The sequence below is a fragment of the Manis pentadactyla genome, chromosome 10 (assembly GCF_030020395.1).
Source record: "Manis pentadactyla isolate mManPen7 chromosome 10, mManPen7.hap1, whole genome shotgun sequence".
NCBI classification, from domain to species: Eukaryota; Metazoa; Chordata; class Mammalia; order Pholidota; family Manidae; genus Manis; species Manis pentadactyla.
In genome coordinates this window covers 32,961,261-32,982,409 of record NC_080028.1, presented here as the reverse complement: position 1 = coordinate 32,982,409, position 21,149 = coordinate 32,961,261, and the positions used below count along the sequence as shown (strand labels likewise).

Genomic DNA, 21,149 nt, shown 5'->3' with positions numbered 1-21,149 from the left:
TATAGTTTTTTTTTTATGTCTGGTTTTGGTATCAGGGTAATACTGATCTCTATGAGTTGGGTAGTGTTATGTTCCTTCTTCAATTTTCTATAAGAACTTAAGAGCAATTGGTTAGATTGTAGTTTTTCTTCATCACTTGGCCTAGCAAACTTTATCTCTACTCTCCCATGTACCTGACTTAAATTATTTATTACGACTGGATCATCTCTGGTTCTGACTGTAATATTTACAGCACCTAACATCTGATTACTTCTTTATTAAATTTAAAAATATTGAAAAACTTTTAATTTGTAAAATACGTATAACATAAATTTACCATCTTAACCATTTTTAAGTGTACAGTTCAGTAGTGTTGAGTATATTCACATTGTTGTGCAATCAATCTTCAGAACTTTTTCATCTTGCAAAATTGAAACTCCATCACCATTAAACAACCCGTTTTCCTTTCCCACTCCAGCCCCTGGAAACCACCATTCTACTTTGTTTCTATGAGTTCAATTATTCTATATATTGAATCATATAGCATTAATATAAAATTAATTAAATCATATGGTATTTGTCTTTTTATGACTGGCTTATTTCTCTTAGCATGATGTCTTAAAGTTCATCCAGGTAGCATGTGTCAGAATTCCCTTCCTCTTTAAGGCTGAATAATGTTTCACTGTATGTATATACACCATTTTGTTTATCCATTCATCTGCCAACAGGCACATGAGTTGCTTCTACCTCTTGGTTATTGTGACTAATGCTATTATGAACATAGGTGTACAAGTATCTCTTAGTGACCTTGCTTTCAATTCTTTTGGGTTATACCCAGAAGTAGAATTGCCGGATCATACAATGATTCTGTTTTTAAATCTTTGAGAAATGTCATGTTGTTTTCCGTAGTGGCTGCACCATTTTATACTACCGACAGTGGGGCACAAGAGCTCCAGTTTTCCACATCCTCACTAACATTTGTTACTTTTTAAAAATAGTAGCCATTGTAATAGGTGTGAAGTGGTAGCTCATTGTGTCTTTTTATTTGAATTTCCTTAATGATTAATGATGTTGAGCTTATTTTCATATGCTTTTTGGCTATTTGTATATCTTTTTTGAATGTCTATTCAAGTTCTTTTCCTGTTTTTGAATTGTGTTATTATTATGTTGACTTGTAGGATATACGATTTGTAATCAGAAATATGACTTGTAATTATTTTCTTCCATTCCATAGGTTGCCTTTTCAATACGTTGACTGTGTTTCTTTGATGCACAAAAGTTTAAAATTTTGCTTTAGTCCAATTTACCTATTTTTACTTTTGTTGCCTGTAGTTTTTTTGATGTTAGAGTGAAGAAATTATTGCCAAATCCCTTCCAAAAGGAAGAATTCTTATCTCTTTTCTGGTTTTAGATCTTACATGTAGGTTTTTGATCCACCTTGAGTTAATTTTTGTATATGGTGTAAGGTAAGGGCAACTTCATTCTTTTGCATGTGGATATCCAGTTTTTCCAACACCATTTGTTGAAAGACTGTCCTCTCTTCATTAATTGTCTTGGCATCCTTGTCAAAAATCATTTGACCATATATTCAAAAGTTTATTTCTGGGCTCTGTATCCTATTCCATATGCCTGTCTTTAAGCAAGTACGCTATTTTAATTACTGTAGCTTTGTAGTAAGACTTGAAAATGAGAAGTGTGAGCTCTCTAACTTTATTCTTCTTTTGCAAGACTGCTTTGGGTATTTGGGATATCTTGAGATTCCATATGAATTTTAGAAAGGATTTTTCTATTTCTGCAAAAATACCATTGGAATTTTGATAGAGATTGCATTAAATCTGTAGATCAGTTTTGGTAGTATTAATGTCTTTAACAATATGAAGTCTTCCAATCCATGAACACAGAATGTCTTTCCATTTGTGTCTTCTTTAATTTCTTTCAATAATTCTTTGTAATGAAAATACAGGTGTATAAGTAAGTCTTTCACCTCCTTGGTTAATTTTATTCCTAGGATTTTATTCTTCTGATGCTATTGTAAGTGGAATTGTTTTCTTAATTCCCTTTTCAGATTGTTCATTGTTAGTATATAGCAACACAATTGCTTTTGGGGTATGATTTTGTATCCGGCAACTTGTCTGAATTCACTTAATAGTTCTAATTTAGTTTTTTCATGTTTAGAATATTAAGGGTTTTCTACATAAAAGTCACACCATCTGCAAACATATATAATTTTACTTCTGCCTTTCCAACTGGGGTCTTTTATTTCTTTTTCTTGCCTAAATGCTCTGTCTAGAACTTCTAATAATATGTTGACTAGAAGTGGGAAAAGTGGGCAGTCTTGTCTTGTTCTTGATCTTAGAGAAGTTTTTCAGTCTCTCACCATTGACTTCGATATTATCTCTGGATTTTTCTTAAATGGGCTTTATTATGTTGAGGAAGTTTCCTTCTATTCCTAATTTTCTTGTGTGTTTTTGTCATGAAAGGGTGTTGAATTTGTCAAATGCTTTTTCTGCATTTCTCAAGACTGTTTTGGGCATTCATCAGTTGAAATAATCCTGTAGATTTTTTTTTAGCATTCTGTTTATTTGGTGTATTTCACCTGATTGATTTTCCTAAGTTAAACCATTCTTGCATTCCAGGAATAAATTCCACTTCGTCATGATTATAATCCTTTTAATGTGCTGTTAAATTCTGTTTGATATAATTTGTTGAGGATTTTTGCATCAATATTCATCAAGAATGTTGGTCTGTAGTTTCTTTTTTTGTAGTGTCTTTATCTGGCTTTGGTATCAAGGTAATGCTGGCCTCAAGGAACGAGTTGAGAAGTGTTCATTCCTCTCCCATTTTCCGTAAGAATTTATGAGGAGTTGGTATTATTTTCCTTGACCACCATGTTATGTGTTAGCTTGTAATATTATTCTTCATCACTTGGCTTATTGAGCTTTGACTCCATTCTCCTGTATTCCTGATGCAAATTATTTGCTCCAACTACATCACTTCTGGAAATATTGCAATATTTCCAGCAGTCAAAATCTGAACTCCTTTTGCATGATGATTTGGCTTGTGAAATCCAAACCCTGCTTTTAATGTAAGGAGTATAGAGAGAGTTTGGTTTGTCTGAAGCCAAATTGTAAAGAGTAATTGATAAAATTGCAAAGAGTAGAGTAGTGGTCCTTTATCCAATTTATTGTGCCCTTTTAAAATATTTTTAACATCCTTTTTGTTCCTCTGAAATGAATGATATTCATAGGTAAAATATACTCATACTTTAAAAAATTTATATAAATGTGAGGGTAAATAAAAGGAATATAATATAAAAGGAATATAATAACACACTTCAATATGTAACTTCTAGGTCAAACTTCACTAGAAGACATAGTAAAGAAATAGAGGCTTACACCTATAGGTAGAATTAAAATAAATGTGAAAGCTACCAACGTAGGCTGATAAAAATGCAAATTTATTGTACTGACACTAAATACTATTAACACTAGTGCATTGTTGTTGGTATTACTGTGTTTCAGAATGGTGAGGGTTTTTTTTTCCTTTAGAATGGTGAGATTTTGTGTGTGTGTGTGTGTGTTTAGCTGTTTATTTTATTTATTTATTTATTATTTATTTATTTATTTTGGTATCATTAATCTACAATTACATGAAGAACATTATGTTTACTAGGCTCCCCCCTTCACCAAGTCCCCCCCTACATACCCCTTCACAGTCACTGTCCATCAGCATAGTAAGATGCTGTAAAATCACTACTTGTCTTCTCTGTGTTGTAGAGCCCTTCCCATACCCCCACCACATTATACATGCTAATTGTAATGCCCCCATTCTTTTTCCCTGCCCTTATCCCTCCCTTCCCACCCATCCTCCCCAGTCCCTTTCCCTTTGGTAACTGTTAGTCCATTCTTGGGTTCTGTGATTCTGCTGCTGTTTCATTCCTTCAGTTTTTCTTTGTTCTTATACTCTGCATATGAGTGAAATCATTTGGTACTTGTCTTTCTCTGCCTGGCTTATTTCACTGAGCATAATACCCTCTAGCTCCATCCATGTTGTTGCAAATGGTAGGATTTGTTTTCTTCTTATGGCTGAATAATATTCCATTGTGTATATGTACCACACCTTCTTTATCCATTCATCTACTGATGGACACTTAGGTTGCTTCCATTTCTTGGCTATTGTAAACAGTGCTGCAATAAACACAGGGGTGCATCTGTCTTTTTCAAACTGGGCTGCTGCATTCTTAGGGTAAATTCCTAGAAGAGGAATTCCTGGGTCAAATGGTATTTCTATTTTAAGCATTTTGAAGAATATCCATACTGCTTTCCACAATGGATGAACTAATTTACATTCCCACCAGCAGTGTAGGAGGGTTCCCCTTTCTCCACAACCTCGCCAACATTTGTTGTTGTTTGTCTTTTGGATGGTGGCGATCCTTACTAGTGTGAGGTGATATCTCATTGTGGTTTTAATTTGCATTTCTCTTATGACAAGTGATGTGGAGCATCTTTTCATGTGTGTGTTGGCCATCTGAATTTCTTCTTTAGAGAACTGTCTATTCAGCTCCTCTGCCCATTTTTTAATTGGATTATTTGCTTTTTGTTTGTTGAGGTGTGTGAGCTCTTCATATATTTTGGATGTCAACCCTTTATCGGATCTGTCATTTATGAATATATTCTCCCATACTGTAGGTTGCTTTTTTGTTCTATTGATGGTGTCCTTTGCTGTACAGAAGCTTTTCAGCTTGATTTAGTCCCACTTGTTCATTTTTGCTTTTGTTTCCCTTGCCCAGGGACATATGTTCATGAAGAGGTCACTCATGTTTATGTCTAAGAGATTTTTGCCTATGTTTTTTTCTAAGAGTTTTATGGTTTCATGATTTACATTCAGGTCTTTGATCCATTTTGAATTTACTTTTGTGCATGGGGTTAGACAATGATCCAGTTTCATTCTCTTACATGTAGCTGTCCAGTTTTGCCAGCACCAACTGTTGAAGAGGCTGTCATTTCCCCATTGTATGTCCATGGCTCCTTTATCATATATTAATTGACCATATATGTTTGGGTTAATGTTTGGAGTCTCTATTCTGTTCCACTGGTCTGTGGGTCTGTTCTTGTGCCAGTACCAAATTGTCTTGATTACTGTGGCTTTGTAGTAGAGCTTGAAGTTGGGGAGCAAGATCCCCCCCACTTTATTCTTCCTTCTCAGGATTGCTTTGGCTATTTGAGGTCTTTGGTGGTTCCATATGAATTTTTGAAATATTTGTTCCAGTTCATTTAAGAATGCTGTTGGTAATTTGATAGGGATTGCATCAAATCTGTAGATTGATTTGGGCAGGATGGCCATTTTGACAATATTAATTCTTCCTAGCCAGGAGCATGGGATGAGTTTCCATTTGTTAGTGTCCTCTTTAATTTCTCTTAAGAGTGTCCTGTAGTTTTCAAGGTATAGGTGTTTCACTTCCTTGGTTAGGTTTATTCCTAGGTATTTTATTCTTTTTGATGCCATTGTGAATGGAATTGTTTTCCTGATTTCTCTTTCTATTGGTTCATTGTTAGTGTATAGGAAAGCCACAGATTTCTGTGTGTTAATTTTGTATCCTGCAACTTTGCTGAATTTTGATATTAGTTCCAGTAGTTTTGGAGAGGAGTCTTTAGGGTTTTTTTATGTACAGTATAATGTCATCTGCAAATAGTGACAGTTTAACTTCTTCTTTACCAATCTAGATTCCTTGTATTTCTTTGTTTTGTCTAATTGCCATGGCTACGACCTCCAGTACTATGTTGAATAACAGTGGGGAGAGTGGGCATCCCTGTCTTGTACCCGATCTCAGAGGAAAAGCTTTCAGCCTCTCGCTGTTCAGTATGATGTTAGCTGTGGGTTTATCATATATGGCTTTTATTTTGTTGAGGTACTTGCCCTCTATACCCATAGAATGGTGAGATTTTATTGGAGAAACCTAAAGAACATTTTTCTTTTGATTTACATAATATTTGCATTCTTGGAGATTTCAGTATGTAATTAAACTAGGCTAAAATACTTCATGTTTATATTTTAAAAGGAGTGAATTCCTAGGCTTGAATAATTGAAAACAGATTTTTTTTAACCTACATGAATGTCCCATAGGACAGTCAAAATTTATGCAGAATTGGGCCAATTCTTCATTGTGTGGACTGTCCACTGCCCTGTAGGATGGACTAGCATCCGTTAGCACCCTTTACTAAATAACAATAAATACTCCATTCCAAAAATTGTTACAACCAAAAATGCTTACATAAGTTTCCAGATGCCACCTATGAAACAGTAATTACCCTTATTGAGAACTACTGGGATAAAGTGATGAACAGAATACATTTATTGATAGTCCCTTGAGGAGGGGAGATAATGAAACAAAAGTCATGTTAAAGAATATTCTGATAGCTGCTTTCCAGGTGTGAGGGCTACCTAAATATAGGAGGAAAAAGTAACCTCCTTTTGTTTGTATATATAGCAACCATAATTTATAAATCATTTTCACACATCTCACATGAACTGTGAATTTAGTATCTCCACTATTTTACAGATGAGGCAGAGCCAGCTCAGAATTGTTAAGTGAATTATTAAAAGTCATTTTAATGAAAAAGCTAGAGTTGGGATCCAGATATGGTTTCAAACCCAATGTTTTAATTATGTCTTCCAATGCTAGGATGATGAAGGCAGAAAAACATTTTTAAGAGGGAAAATCTGAGACTCATGAGCAAGAATTAACAGGACTTTGATTAGTCATTTTATAGTAACTGTCATTGACATTCTGGAAGGAAAGGTGACCAAAGCTCATTGTCAAACTGAAAATTTATTAATATATTCTCTCCTTATTTTTATAGGACATTAATATGCAGCTGTATAACATAATGTACAATGTGCAAAGGGTAATAAGTCACTACAATGTTGATGAGAATGTGCACTCTAGAAGGAAAATCTCCATTACAGAAAATAAAAAACGGAGAACAAATTTGCTGGAGAAAATAGTCACTTGTGGTAAAACTGCTGAAGTTAGAGAAAAGGCTCTTGTCTACATCCTGGCCTGGCTGGAAGAATGGAGTAAGTTTCCAGAAGTGGTTCAGAGGTAAACCACAATGCTAATGAAAAATCTAGAGAAACAGGATCTATAAGCAAATTTTGAAGAAGTAATCAGACCAAAAGAGACCGAGTATTCACAGAACAGTTGTCCACTGTTCCAGTAAGAATAAAATAAGAAAAATACGGCTTGCTCACTAGTGCAGCTATTTTGACCTCCTTGATTTTCTTCAAGTATGACAGCATGCTCTTGCCCGGTGTCTTTAGGCTTACTTTCCCTTGTCTGGAACATTTTCCACCAGGTAGCCAGATGGCTCATTCTCTGCTGATACCTCACTTTAAAATGAGGTGTTCTCTGACCATTCCCATTTCCTACCCCTGGCACTGTGCATTACTCTCATCTCTTCTTTATTTTTGTCTTTAGCATTTCTTACCATTTGACATACTCTATAATTAACATTTTTATTTTCATTTTTTGTATGTCTCTTTTCACTAGAATGCAAGCAGAATGAAGTCAGAGAATTTGTTTCATTCAATGCTGTATTCTTAGCATCTAGAATAGTACATGACAGAGGAGACATTGGATGAATGAAAGACTAAGCTAAGGATACAAAAAAGAGGAATTTCATTTAATTGCAAGAAATCTCATGTAACAGGGGTTATAAAATACTAGGTAACTTAACAAAGGAGTTAATTGGGATTTAAATCCCCAATATTAAAATACATGTTCATATTTTGTGTACCTACTTCTGTGGAGTAAGGGAACTATACCAAATAGCCACCCTTTTACCTGACTCATATTTTCATTCCGAGATTTACTGTTTACCCTTCTATTCCAAGTCACTACCTTTTTTATTTCTTCACAGAAAAAAGCCTCAAAATAGCAATAAGTGCAAAATACCTATATTCCTCAATATCATGATATTGAGAAGTCAACATTATAAGCCTATATGTTTATAATTATTTTTCTGCACAAAAGTAATTTTTCTACTCTCTTCAAGATGCCATTTTATCTGAGATGACTGCATATGATATTGATGAACACTTTCAATGGATAGCACAAATGGAGATGTTATCAGAAACATTCAAAGCTACAAAGAGCAATGTCAATATGCTGAGTAGGATTTGTACATCTTTGCTTGAAGAAAAGAAGAAACAAAAGAAAAAAAAAAGTAAGGGTGCTTTGAGACATCTGAAATAGATTTAACTTTTCCTAACAAAGTTTTATTATATATCATACCATTTTATTACATACCATACCACTTTATTACATAGAATTTATATACCATAAAATTCACCTGTTAAGTGTACAATTCAATGATTTTTAGTAAAAAAAATTTAGAGTTGTTTAACTGTCACCATAATTATAGAATATTTCTATCATCCCCAAAAGATCTCTCATGCCCATTTGCGGTCAGTCCTCATTCCCATCTCAGCTCATACAACCACTAATCTATTTACTGTCTCAACAGATTTGCCTTTTCTGGATATTTCACAAAAAGGAATCACATTATATGTGGTCTTTTATTTCTGGTTTCTTTCATTGAGCATGCTTTTGAGGTTCAACTATGTTATAGGATGTATCAGTAGTTTCTTCTTTTCTATTGCCAATATATACCACTGTTTGCATATACCACATTTTGTTTACCCAATCATCAGTTCATGAGCATTTGGATTGTTTCTACTTTTTGGCTTTTATGAATAATGCTGTTTTGAACACACATGCATAAGTCTTTGCATGGACACATTTTTTTTTCTTTTTTAAACTGAAGTATAGTTGATATAAAATATTATACTGGTTTCAGGTGTACATAACAATGATTCAACAATTACATATACTGTGAAATTCTTCTTACAATAAAAGTAGTTACCAACTGTCAACATACAAAGATATTACAATATTATTGACTATATTTCCAATGCTGTACTTTTCATCCCTATGACATATTTACTTTATAATTGGAACTTTGTCCCTCTTTATCACTTTCACCTATTTCTCCCATCCCCCAACCCTGCCCCATGGCAACCATACATTTGTTCTCTGTGTTTTTGAGTCTATTTCTGTTTTTTTAATTCAATTATTTATTTTATAAAATTTCACATACAAGAGAAATGATACAGTATTTGTCTTTTTCTGGCTTATTCTACTTAGCATAATACCCTTTAGGTCCATCCATGTTGCAAATGGCAAGATTTCAATCTTTTTTATGGCCAAGTAGTAGTCCATTATATATATGTACCACATCTTTATCCATTCATCTATCAATGGGAACTTATGTTCCACCAATTTACGTTCTCATCTACAGTGCACAAAGGTTCCCTCTTCTCCAAATCCTCACCAACACTTGTAATTTTTTGTCTTTTTGATACAGCCATTCTGACTGGTCTGACGTGAAATCTTATTGCAGTTTTGATTGGCATTTCCCTGCTGATTAGTGATGTTGAGTATCTTTTCTTGTGTCTGTTGGCCACCTGTATGTCACCTTTGGAAAAATGTCTATTTAGGTCTTTTGCCTTTTAATTGGATTTTTTTGTGTGTGGGGGGGGGTGTTGAGTTGTATGAGTTCTTTATATATTTTGAGTATTAAGCACTTGTCAGATATATTATTTGCAAATATATTCTCCCATTTAGTAGGTTGCCTTTTCATTTTGTTGATAGTTTCCTTTGCTGTTCAGAAACTTTTTAGATTGATGTAACCCCAATTGCTCTTTTTTGACTTTATTTCCCTTGCTAGGGAGATATATCCAGAAAGCAATTACTAATGCTGATGTCCAACAGATTACTGCCTATGTTTTATTTTAGGAATTTTATGGTTTCAGATCTTAAATGTAGGTCTTTAATCCATTTTTAGTTTATTTTTGTGTGTGGCTTAAGATAGTGGTCCAGTTTCATTCTTTTGCATGTAGCTGTTCAGTTTCCTCAACACCATTTACTAAAAGAGACTGAATTTTTTACATTGTATATTCTTGATTTTTTTTCATGTATTAGTTGAACATATAAACCTGGGCTTATTTCTGGACTCTCAATTCTGTTTCATTGATCTATGTTTTTATTTTTGTGCCAGTACCATACTGTTTTGATTAGTATAGTTTTGTAGTATAGTTTGAAATCAAGGTGCATGATACCTCCAGCTTTGTTCTTCTTTTTCAAGATTGCTTTGACTATTCAGATTCTTTTGCTGTTCATACAAATTTTAGGGTGATTTGCTCCAGTTTTGTGAGAAAAGCCTTTGGAATTTTGATAGGGATTGCATTCAATCTGTAAATTGCTTGGGGCAGTATGGACATTTTAACAATACTAATTCTTCATGTCCATGAGCACATGGAATCTTTCCATTTATTTGTGGGTTTTTCAATGTCTTTCATCAGTGTCTTATAATTTTCAGTGTACAGGTCTTTCACTTCCTTGAACAAATTTATTCCTAAGTATTTCATTCTTTTTGGTGCAATTGTGGGACTGTTTTCTTGATTTATCTTTCTGATACTTCATTATTAGTATATAGTATATAGATTGCAACACATTTCTATTGATTCATACTGACTTTGAATCCTGCAACTTTACTAAATTCATTTATTAGTTCTAACAGTTTTTTGGTGGTGTCTCTAGGGTTTTCTATATATAATATGTCATCTGCAAATAATGACAATTTAATTTCTTCCTTGCCAATTTGGATGCCTTTTATTTCATTTTCTTGTCTGAATACTGTGGCTAGGGCTTTCAGTACTATGTTGAAAAGAGTGGTGAGTGTGCGACTTTGTCTTGTTCCCAATCTTAGAGGAAAAGCTTTCAGCTTTTCACCATTAAGTATGTTAGTGTGGGTCTGTCCTATGTGGCCATTATTATTGAGGTGTGTTCCCTCTATATCCACTTTTGGATAGTTTTCATCATGAATGGATGTTGAATTTTGTCAAATATTTTTTCTGCATCTATTGAGATCATATGGTTTTTATGCTTCCTTTTGTTAATGTGGTATATCACACTGATTGATTGCAGATATTGAACCATCCTTACATACCTGGAATAAATCACATTTGGTCATGGTGCATGATCCTTTTAAGGTATTTTTGAATTTAGATTGCTAATATTTTGTTGAGGATTTTTGCATCTATGTTTATCAGGGATATTCACCTGTAATTTTCTTTTTTAGTGTCTTTGGTTTTGGTTTCTGGGTGATAATAGCCTTGTAGAATGGATTTGGAAGCATTCCTTCCTCTTAAATTTCTGGAATAGTTTGAGATAGTTAGGTAATAACTGTTCTTTAAATATTTGGTAGAATTCACCTGTAAAGCTATGTGGTCCTACCTGTTGTTTTGGGGGAGGTTTTTGAATACTGATGGCATTTCATTACTAGTAATAAGTCTATTTGTTTCTATTTATTTTTGGTTCAGTCTTGGAAGATTGAATGTTTCTAGAAATTTATCCATATCTTCTACTGCCCAATTCATTGGTATATAATTTTTCATAGTAAACTCTTATAATCTTTTGTAATTCTGTGTGCCATTTGTAACTTCTTTCATTTCTGATTTTATTTGAGTCCTTTTTTTTGATGAGTCTAGCTAAAGGTTTCCCAATTTTATCTTTTAAAGAAAAAGCTCTCAGTTTCTTTGGTCTTTTGTATTGTTTTTTAAGGCTCCATTTCCTTTATTTTCACTCTGATCTTATTCCCTTCCTTCTGCTAACTATGGGCTTTGTTTGTATTTTTCTAGTTTCTTTAGGTGCAAGGTTAGATTGTTTGAGATTTTTTCTTGTTTCCTGAGGTAGGCCTGTACTGTTACAGACTTTTTTAGAACTATTTTTTCTGCATCTCAAAGATTTTGAACCATTGTGTTTCTATTTTCATTAGTCTCCAAGTATTTTTTTGATTTTCTTGTTTATTTCTTCACTGGTTGGTTAGTAGCATGTTGGTTAGCCTCCATATGTGTGTGTGTTTTCTAATTTTTTTTCTTGTAATGAATTTCCAATTTCATATTATTATGTTTGGAGAAGATACTTGATATGATTTCAATCTTCCTAAAATTATTGAGACTTGCTTTCTGTAACATGTGATCTATCCTGGAGAATGTTCTATGTGCACTTGAAAAGAATGTATATGCTATTGTTTATGGATGGAATATTTTGTATATATCTGTTGGATATATATGGTCTTATGTGTCATTCAAAGCTACTGTTTCCTTATTGATTTTCTGCCTGAATAATTTATCCATTAATGTAGGAAGGGTGTTAAAGTCCCTTAGCACTATTGTATTACTGCCAATTTCTCCCTTTATGTCAGTTAATATTTGCTTTATATAATTAGGTGCTCCTTTGTTGGGTGCATAAATATTGACAATTGTTATAACTTCTTGCTGGATTTAACCTTTTATCATTATGTAATGTCCTTCTTTGTCTCTCATTAAAGCCTTTGTATTAAAGTTTATTTTTTGACATAAGTACTGCTACCCCAGTTTTTTTAAAATTTCCATTTGTGTGGAATGTCTTTTTCCATCCCCTCACTTTCAGTCTGTGTGTGTCTTTAAGTCTAAAGTGGGTCTTTGTAGGCAGTATATAGATGGGTCTTGTTTTTTTATTTATTCAGTTACTCTACATTTCTTATTGGAACATTTAGTCCATTTACATTTAGAGTAGTTATTGATAGATATGTACTTACTGCCATTTTGTTAAAAGATTTCTGGTTGATTTTGTTGTTGTTCTTTGCTCCTATTGTTCTGTTCTGTTGTTCTGTTCTTCGTGCATGATGACTTTATTTAGTGTCATGCTTAGATTCCTTTATTTTTTATCACATTATCTATTATAGGTTTTGGGTTTGTGGTTACCATGAATTTCATATATAACATGCCTATATATATAGCTTTCTACATTAAGCTGATGATGACTTAAGTTTGAAAACATTCTATCAGTATTACATTTTTCTATTTTCCCTGCACACTTCATGAGCCTAATGTCTTATAGTATACTTTTATTTAATGATTCCCTTAACTATTTTTTTAGATAACTGAAATTTCTGGGTTTTTGTTTTTTGGTATCATTAATCTACAATTACATGAGGAACATTATTATGTTTACTAGGCTCCCCCTGGCACCAAGTCCCCCCAACAAGCCCCATCACAGTCACTGTCCATCAGCATAGTAACATGCTGTAGAGTCACTGCTTGTCTTCTCTGTGTAGCACATCCATCCCCACGCCCCCCCCCCACATTATACATGCTAATCGTAATCCCCCCCTTACTTTTTCACCACCCTTATCCCTCCCTTCCCCACCAATCCTCCCCAGCCCCTTTCCCTTTGGTAACTGTTAGTCCATTCTTGGGTTCTGTGATTCTGCTGTTTTGTTCCTTCAGTTTTTTCTTTGTTCTTATACTCCACATATGAGTGAAATCATATGGTATTTGTCTTTCTCTGCCTGGCTTATTTCACTGAGCATAATACCCTCTAGCTCCATCCATGTTCTTGCAAATGGTAGGATTTGTTTTCTTCTTATGGCTGAATAATATTCCATTGTGTATATGTACCACATCTTCTTTATCCATTCATCTACTGATGGACTTAGGTTGCTTCCATTTCTTGGCTATTGTAAACAGTGCTGTGATAACCATAGGGGTACATCTGTCTTTTTCAAACTGGGCTGCTGCATTCTTAGGGTAAATTCCTAGAAGTGGAATTCCGGGGTCAAATGGTATTTCTATTTTGAGTTTTTTGAGGAATCTCCATACTGCTTTCCACAATGGATGAACTAATTTATATTCCCACCAGCAGTGTAGGAGGGTTCCCCTTTCTCCACAACCTCACCAACATTTGTTGTTGTTTATCTTTTGGATGGTGTCGATCCTTATTGGTGTGAAGTGATATCTCATTGTGGTTTTAATTTGCATTTCTCTTATGACTAGCGATGTGGAGCACCTTTTCATGTGTGTGTTAGCCATCTGAATTTCTTCTTTGGAGAACTGTCTGTTCAACTCCTCTGCCCGTTTCTTAATTGGATTATTTGGTTTTTGATTGTTGAGGTGCATGAGCTCTCTATATATTTTGGATGTCAACCCTTTATTGGATCTGTCATTTATGAATATATTCTCCCATACTGTACGATACCTTTTTGTTCTATTGATGGAGTCCTTAGCTGTACAGAAGCCTTTCAGCTTGATATAGTCCCTCTTGTTCTTTTTTGCTTTTGGTTCCCTTGCCTGGGGAGATATTTTCATGAAGAAGTAGCTCATGTTTATGTCCAAGAGATTTTTGCCTATGCTTTTTTCTAAGAGATTTATGGTTTCATTACTTACATTTAGGTCTTTGACCCACTTTGAATTTACTTTTGTGTATGGGGTTGGACAATGATCCAGTTTCATTCTCTTACATGTAGCTGTCCAGTTTTGCCAGCACCAACTGTTGAAGAGGCTGTCATTTCCCCATTGTATGTCCATGGCTCCTTTATCATATATTAATTGACCATATATGTTTGGGTTAATGTTTGGAGTCTCTATTCTGTTCCACTGGTCTGTGGGTCTGTTCTTTTGCCAGTACCAAATTGTCTTGATTACTGTGGCTTTGTAGTAGAGCTTGAAGTTGGGGAGCGAGATCCCCCCCACTTTATTCTTCCTTCTCAGGATTCCTTTGGCTATTCGGGGTCTTTGGTGGTTCCATATGAATTTTAAAACTATTTGTTCCAGTTCATTTAAGAATGCTGTTGGTAATTTGATTGGGGATTGCATTGAATCTGTAGATTGCTTTGGACAGGATGGCCATTTTGACAATATTAATTCTTCCTAGCCAAGAGCATGGGATGAGTTTTCCATTTGTTAGTGTCCTCTTTAACTTCTCTTAAGAGTGTCCTGTAGTTTTCAAGGTATAGGTGTTTCACTTCCTTGGGTAGGTTTATTCCTAGGTATTTTATTCTTTTTGATGCCATTGTGAATGGAATTGTTTTCCTGATTTCACTTTCTATTAGTTCATTGTTAGTGTATAGGAAAGCAACAAATTTCTGTATATTAATTTTGTATCCTACAACTTTGCTGAATACCAATATTAGTTCTAGTACTTTTGGAGTGCAGTCTTTAAGGTCTTTTATGTACAATATCATGTCATCTGCAAATAGTGACAGTTTAACTTCTTTTTTACCAATCTGGATGCCTTTTATTTCTTTGTTTTGTCTAATTGCCATGGCTAGGACCTCCAGTACTATGTTGAGTAACTGTGGGGAGAGTGGGCATCCCTGTCTTGTACCCGATCTCAGAAGAAAAGCTTTCAGCTTCTCACTGTTCAGTATGATGTTGGCTGTGGGTTTATCATATATGGCCTTTATTATGTTGAGGTACTTGCCCTCTATGCCCATTTTGTTGAGAGTTTTTATCATGAATGTATGTTGAATTTTGTTGAATGCTTTTTCAGCATCTGTGGAAATGATTATTTGATTTTTGTCCTTCTTTTTGTTTATGTGGTGGTTGATGTTAATGGATTTTCGAATGTTGTACCATCCTTGCATCCATCCCTGAGATGAATCCCACTTGATCATGGTGTATGATCATCTTGATGTATTTTTGAATTCGGTTTGCTAATATTTTGTTGAGTATTTTTGCATCTATGTTCATCAGGGATATTGGTCTGTAATTTTCTTTTTTGTTGGGGTCTTTGCCTGGTTTTAGTATCAGGGTGATGCTGGCTTCATAGAATGAGTTTGGGAGTATTTCCTCCTCTTCTATTTTTTGGAAAACTTTAAGGAGAATGGGAATTATGTCTTCTCTGTATATCTGATAAAATTCCACAATAAATCCATCTGGCCTGGGAGTTTTGCTCTTGGGTAGTTTTTGATAACTGCTTCAGTTTCGTTGCTGGTAATTGGTCTGTTTAGACTTTCTGTTTCTTCCTTTGTCAGTCTTGGAAGGTTGTATTTTTCTAGGAAGTTGTCTATTTCTTCTAGGTTTTCCAGATTGTTAGCATATAGGTCTTCATAGTATTCTCTAATAATTCTTTGTAGTTCTGTGGGGTCTGTCATGATTTTTCCTTTCTCGTTTCTGATTCTGTTGATGTGTGTTGATTCTCTTTTTCTCTTAATAAGTCTGGCTAGAGGCTTATCTATTCTGTTTGTTTTCTCAAAGAACCAGCTCTTCGTTTCACTGATTTTTTTCTATTGTTTTATTCTTCTCAATTTTATTTATTTCTTATCTGATCTTTATATGTCCCTCCTTCTGCAGACTTTAGGCCTCATTTGTTCTTCTTTTTCCAATTTTGATAATTGTGACTTTAGACTAATTATTTGGGATTGTTCTTCCTTCTTTAAATATGCCTGGATTGCCATATACTTTCCTTTTAAAATTGCTTTCACTGCGTCCCACAGAAGTTGGGGCTTTGTGTTGTTGTGGTCATTTGTTTCCATATATTGCTTGATCTCTATTTTAATTTGGTCGTTGATCCATTGATTGTTTAAGAGCATGTTGTTAAGCCTCCATGTGTTTGTGAGCCTTTTTACTTTCTTTGTACAATTTATTTCTAGTTTTATACCTTTGTGGTCTGAGAAATTGGTTAGTAGAATTTCAATCTTTTTAAATTTACTGAGGCTTTAGTGACCTAGTATGTGGTCTATTCTGGAGAATGTTCCATATGCACTTGAGAAGAATGTGTTTCCTGTTGCTTTTGGGTGTAGAGTTCTAAAGATGTCTATTAGGTCCATCTGTTCTAGTGTGTTGTTTAGTGCCTCTGTGTCCTTACTTATTTTCTGTCTGGTGGATCTGTCCTTTGGAGTGAGTGGGCTGTTGAAGTCTCCTAAAATGAATGCATTGCATTCTATTTCCTCCTTTAATTCTGTTAGTATTTGTTTCACATATATCGGTGCTCGTATTGGGTGCATATATATTTATAATGGCTATATCCTCTTATTGGACTGACCCCTTTATCATTATGTAGTATCCTTCTTTATCTCTTGTTACTTTTTTGTTTTGAAGTCTATTTTGTCTGATACTAGTACTGCAACACCTGCTTTTTTCTCCCTGTTGTTTGCATGAAATATCTTTTTCTATCCCTTGACTTTTAGTCTGTGCATGTCTTTGTGTTTGAGGTGAGTCTCTTGTAAGCAGCATATAGGTGGGTCTTGCTTTTTTATCCATTCTATTACTCTGTGTCTTTTGATCGCTGCATTCAGTCCATGTACATTTAGGGTGATTATTGAAAGATATGTACTTATTGCCATTTCAGGCTTCAGAGTCGTGGTTACCAAAGGCTCAAGGTTAGCTTCTTTACTATCTTACCATCTAACTTAACTCTCTTATTGAGCTATTATAAACACAGTCTGATGATTCTTTATTTCTCTCCCTTCATATTCCTCCTCCTCCATTCTTTATATGTTGGGTATTTTATTCTGTGCTCTTTTGTGTTTCCTTTGACTGCTTTTGTGGGTAGTTGATTTTATTTTTTGCCTTTAGTTAGTATTTGGTTGGTCTGCTTTCTTTGCTGTGATTTTATTGTCTCTGGTGACATCTATTTAGCCTTAGGAGTGCTTCCATCTAGAGCAGTCCCTCTAGAATACCCTGTAGAGGTGGTTTGTGGGAGACAAATTCCCTCACCTTTTGCTTGTCTGGGAATTGTTTAATCCCTCCTTCATATTTAAATAATAATCATGCTGGATACAGTATCCTTTGTTCAAAGCCCTTCTGTTTCATTGCATTAAATATATCATGCCATTCTCTCCTGGCCTATAAGGTTTCTGTTGAGAAGTCTGATAATAGCCTGATGGGTTTTTTTGTAGGTGACCTTTTTTCTCTCTCTGGCTGCCTTTAATACTCTGTCCTTGTCCTTGATCATTGCCATTTTAATTATTGTGTGTCTTGTTGTTGTCCTCCTTGGGTCCCTTCTGTTGGGAGTTCTGTGTGCTTTCACGGTCTGAGCAACTATTTCCTCTCCCAGTTTGGGGAAGTTTTCAGCAATTATTTCTTCAAAGACACTTTCTATCCCTTTCTCTCTCTTCTTCTTCTTCTGGTACCCCTATGGTGCGGATATTGTTCAGTTTGGATTGGTCACTCAGTTCTCTTAGTATTGTTTCATTCCTGGAGATCCTTTTATCTCTCTCTCCGTCAGCTTGTCTGCATTCCTGTTCTCTGATTTCTATTCCATTAACTGCCTCTTGCATCTCATCCATTCTGCTTTTAAGTCCTTCCAGAGATTGTTTTATTTCTGTATTCTCCCTCCCAACTTTATCCATTAGCTCTTGCATTTTTCTCTGCAGCTCCATCAGCATGGTTATGACCTTTATTTTGAATTCTTTTTCAGGAAGATTGGTTAAATCTATCTCCCCCGGTTCCTTTCTCAGGGGATGTCTGGGTTATTCTGGTCTGTATCAAATTCTTCTGCCTTTTCATGGCGTTAGAGGTAGTCGTGGGCAGTTGGTGCGTGTGTCAGCTGGGAGAACAAAATCCCTTCCCGCTTGCTCATCACCTTCCTCTCCTGCAAGAATGGTGATCCCTAGCAGCTTGTGTTGGGCAGCTGTGCCCTAGTGGGGTCTCTGAGTCTGGTCTGGGCAGCTGCGGAGTAGGCTCCAAGCAACTGCTGTGGGCATGGCCGGTCTCAGGCTGCTGCTCCCTATAGTGGGACCACACCGGAAGGGGAATGGGTGGGAGGCTGTTTATCACCATGATAGGCCTCAGAGCTGCGCTACCTCCCAGGGGGTTAAGGTGCATGGAGTTCCCTGGGATTCCTAGCTGCTGGGCTGAGTGTGCCGGGATGCTTCCATCCAGCTGTGAGGCTCCTGTCCCTTTAAGACTTACTTTAAAAAAGCACTCGCTTTTCTTTTGTCCCAGAGGCACCGGCTGTGGGAACCTGCTCACAGGTTTTACTGTTCCGTTTCCCTGGTATCCAGCACACCACACACTGTGTGTCTGTGCTCCTGGTGCGGATGACTAGGGCTGGGTATTTCTCAGTCCTGGGTCCCTCTCCCTCCCCGCTCTGACTCCTCTCCTCCTGCCAGGGAGGTGGGGTCGGAGGCGTGCTCTGGTCCCACCAGGCCGCAGCTTGGCACTGCGTGAGGCTCTGGGTTCTTGCAGGTGTAAATGTAGCCTAGCTGTTGTCCTGTATCTTCTGGTCTCTCTTTTAGGGAGAGTTGTATTTGTTGTATTTTCAAAAATATATACGGTTTTGGGAGGAGATTTCCGCTGCCTTACTCACGCTGCCATCTTGGCTCCTGATTTTTCTGTTTTTATCTTTTAACTTTGCTATTAGTTTTAGTATATGTTTGCTTTCTCACTGAAAACAAATTTCCCTTTCATAATTTTCTTCTAGTTATGGCCTTTTCTTCTCCTCTTAAGGAAGTCTCTTAACATTTCTTGTAGGGCCAGTTTAGTAGTGGTGAAGTCTTTTAACTTATGTTTATATGGAAAACTCTAGTTCTCCCTTCAATTCTAGATGATAACCTTGCTGTGTATTCTTAGTTGTAGGTTTTTCCTTTCAGCACTTTGAATATATACCATGCCACTCCCTTCTGGCCACTAACGTTTCTGCTAAAAATCAGCTGATAGCCTTAAAGGGTTTCCCTTGTATGTGAGTCTTTTCTTTTCCCTTTCTGGTTTTAAGATTCTCTCTTTATCTTTAATCTTTGGCATTTTAATTATTATGTGTCTTGGTGTGGACCTCCATAGGTTCATCTTTTTTGGTGTTCTCTGTGCTTCCTGAACATGGAAGATTGTTTCTTTTCCATGTTAGAGAAGTTTTCAGCTATTTCTTCAAACTAGTTTTCCATCTCTTCCTCTCTCTCTTGTCCTTCTGGGACTCCTATATTGTGAATATTAGTACATTTGGTGTTGTCATAGAGGTCTCTTAACCTATCATCACTTCTTTTTATTATTTATTTTTCTGTTGTTCAGCTTGATAATCTTCCATTACTCTGTCTTCCACATCACTGATCCATTCTTTTGCATCCTCTAATCTGCTGGTGATTTCCTCTACTGTATACTTCATTTCATTCCTTGTATTTTTCAACCTGGTTGATTGATTGTTTTTTTTAATAGAAAAATCTTTTTTTCCCTCCCAACTGTGAATTCTTTTTTTTTTTATTAAGCTATCATTGATATACAATCATATACTCAGATTTCACATGAGCAACATTGTAGTTACTTCATTGCCTCCTATTATCAAGACCCTACCACAAACCCCATTACAGTCACTGTCCATCAGCATAGTAAGATGCTATAGAGTCACTACTTGTCTTTTGTGCTATACTTCCTTCTCCATGCCCCCCCTATATTATGTGTGCTAATCATAATACCCCTTAATCCCTTTATCCCTCCCTTCCCTCCATCCCTCCCTAAACAACTTTCTCTTTGGTAACTGCTAGTCCATTCTTGGGTTCTGTGAGTCTGCTGCTTTTTGTTCCTTCAGTTTTTGCTTTGTTTTTACACTACACAGATGAGTGAAATCATTTGATACTTGTCTTTCTCCACTGGCTTATTTCACTGAGCATAATACCCTCTAGCTCCATCCATGTTTTGCAGCAAATGGTAGAATTTGTTTTCTTCTTTTAGTTGAATAATATTCCATTGTGTATATGTACCACATCTTCTTTATCCATTCATCTACTGATGGACACTTAGGTTGCTTCCATGTCTTAGCTATTGTAAATAGTGCTGTGATAAACATAGGGGTGCATATGTCTTTTTGAATCTGTGATCTTGTTTTCTTTGGGTCAATTCCTAGGAGTGGAATTCCTGGGTCAAATGGTATTTATATTTTTAGTTTTTTTGAGGAACCTCCATACTGTTTTCCACAATGGTTGAACTAATTTATATTCCCACCAATAGTGTAGGAGGGTTCCTCTTTCTCCACATCCTTGTCATCATTTGTTGTTCCTTGTGGTTGAATTTTTTTTTATATTTTCTGTCTCTTTGCTCAAGTCTTCACTGAGTTCATCCACTCTTTTCCCAAGTCCATTGAGCACCTTTATAGCCATTATTTTGAACTCTTCATCAGGCAGATTGCTTAACTTCATTTCATTTAGTTCTTTTTCTGAGATTTTGTCTTGTTCTTTTGTTTGGAACATATTATTCTGTCTCCTCAGTTTGCCTGGCTTTCTGTGTTTGCTTTTACAAGTTAGGTGAAATGGCTACCTCTTCCAGTCTTGAAGGAATGGCCTCAGATAGGGATGACT

At 35.6% G+C, this 21,149-nt stretch overlaps 1 protein-coding gene across 1 annotated transcript in view; it reads left to right on the top strand.

Moving 5' to 3' along the window:
* The window catches only part of FAM186A (family with sequence similarity 186 member A), a gene marked incomplete at its 5' end in the record, with an annotated part of 71,875 nt that overhangs the window by 6,867 nt on the left and 43,859 nt on the right, over positions 1-21,149 (top strand). Inside the window, 2 exons of the mRNA XM_057487873.1 lie at positions 6,840-7,056; positions 8,034-8,204. Coding sequence (XP_057343856.1) covers positions 6,840-7,056; positions 8,034-8,204 — 388 coding nt within the window. The remainder of the gene's footprint in view (positions 1-6,839; positions 7,057-8,033; positions 8,205-21,149) is intronic.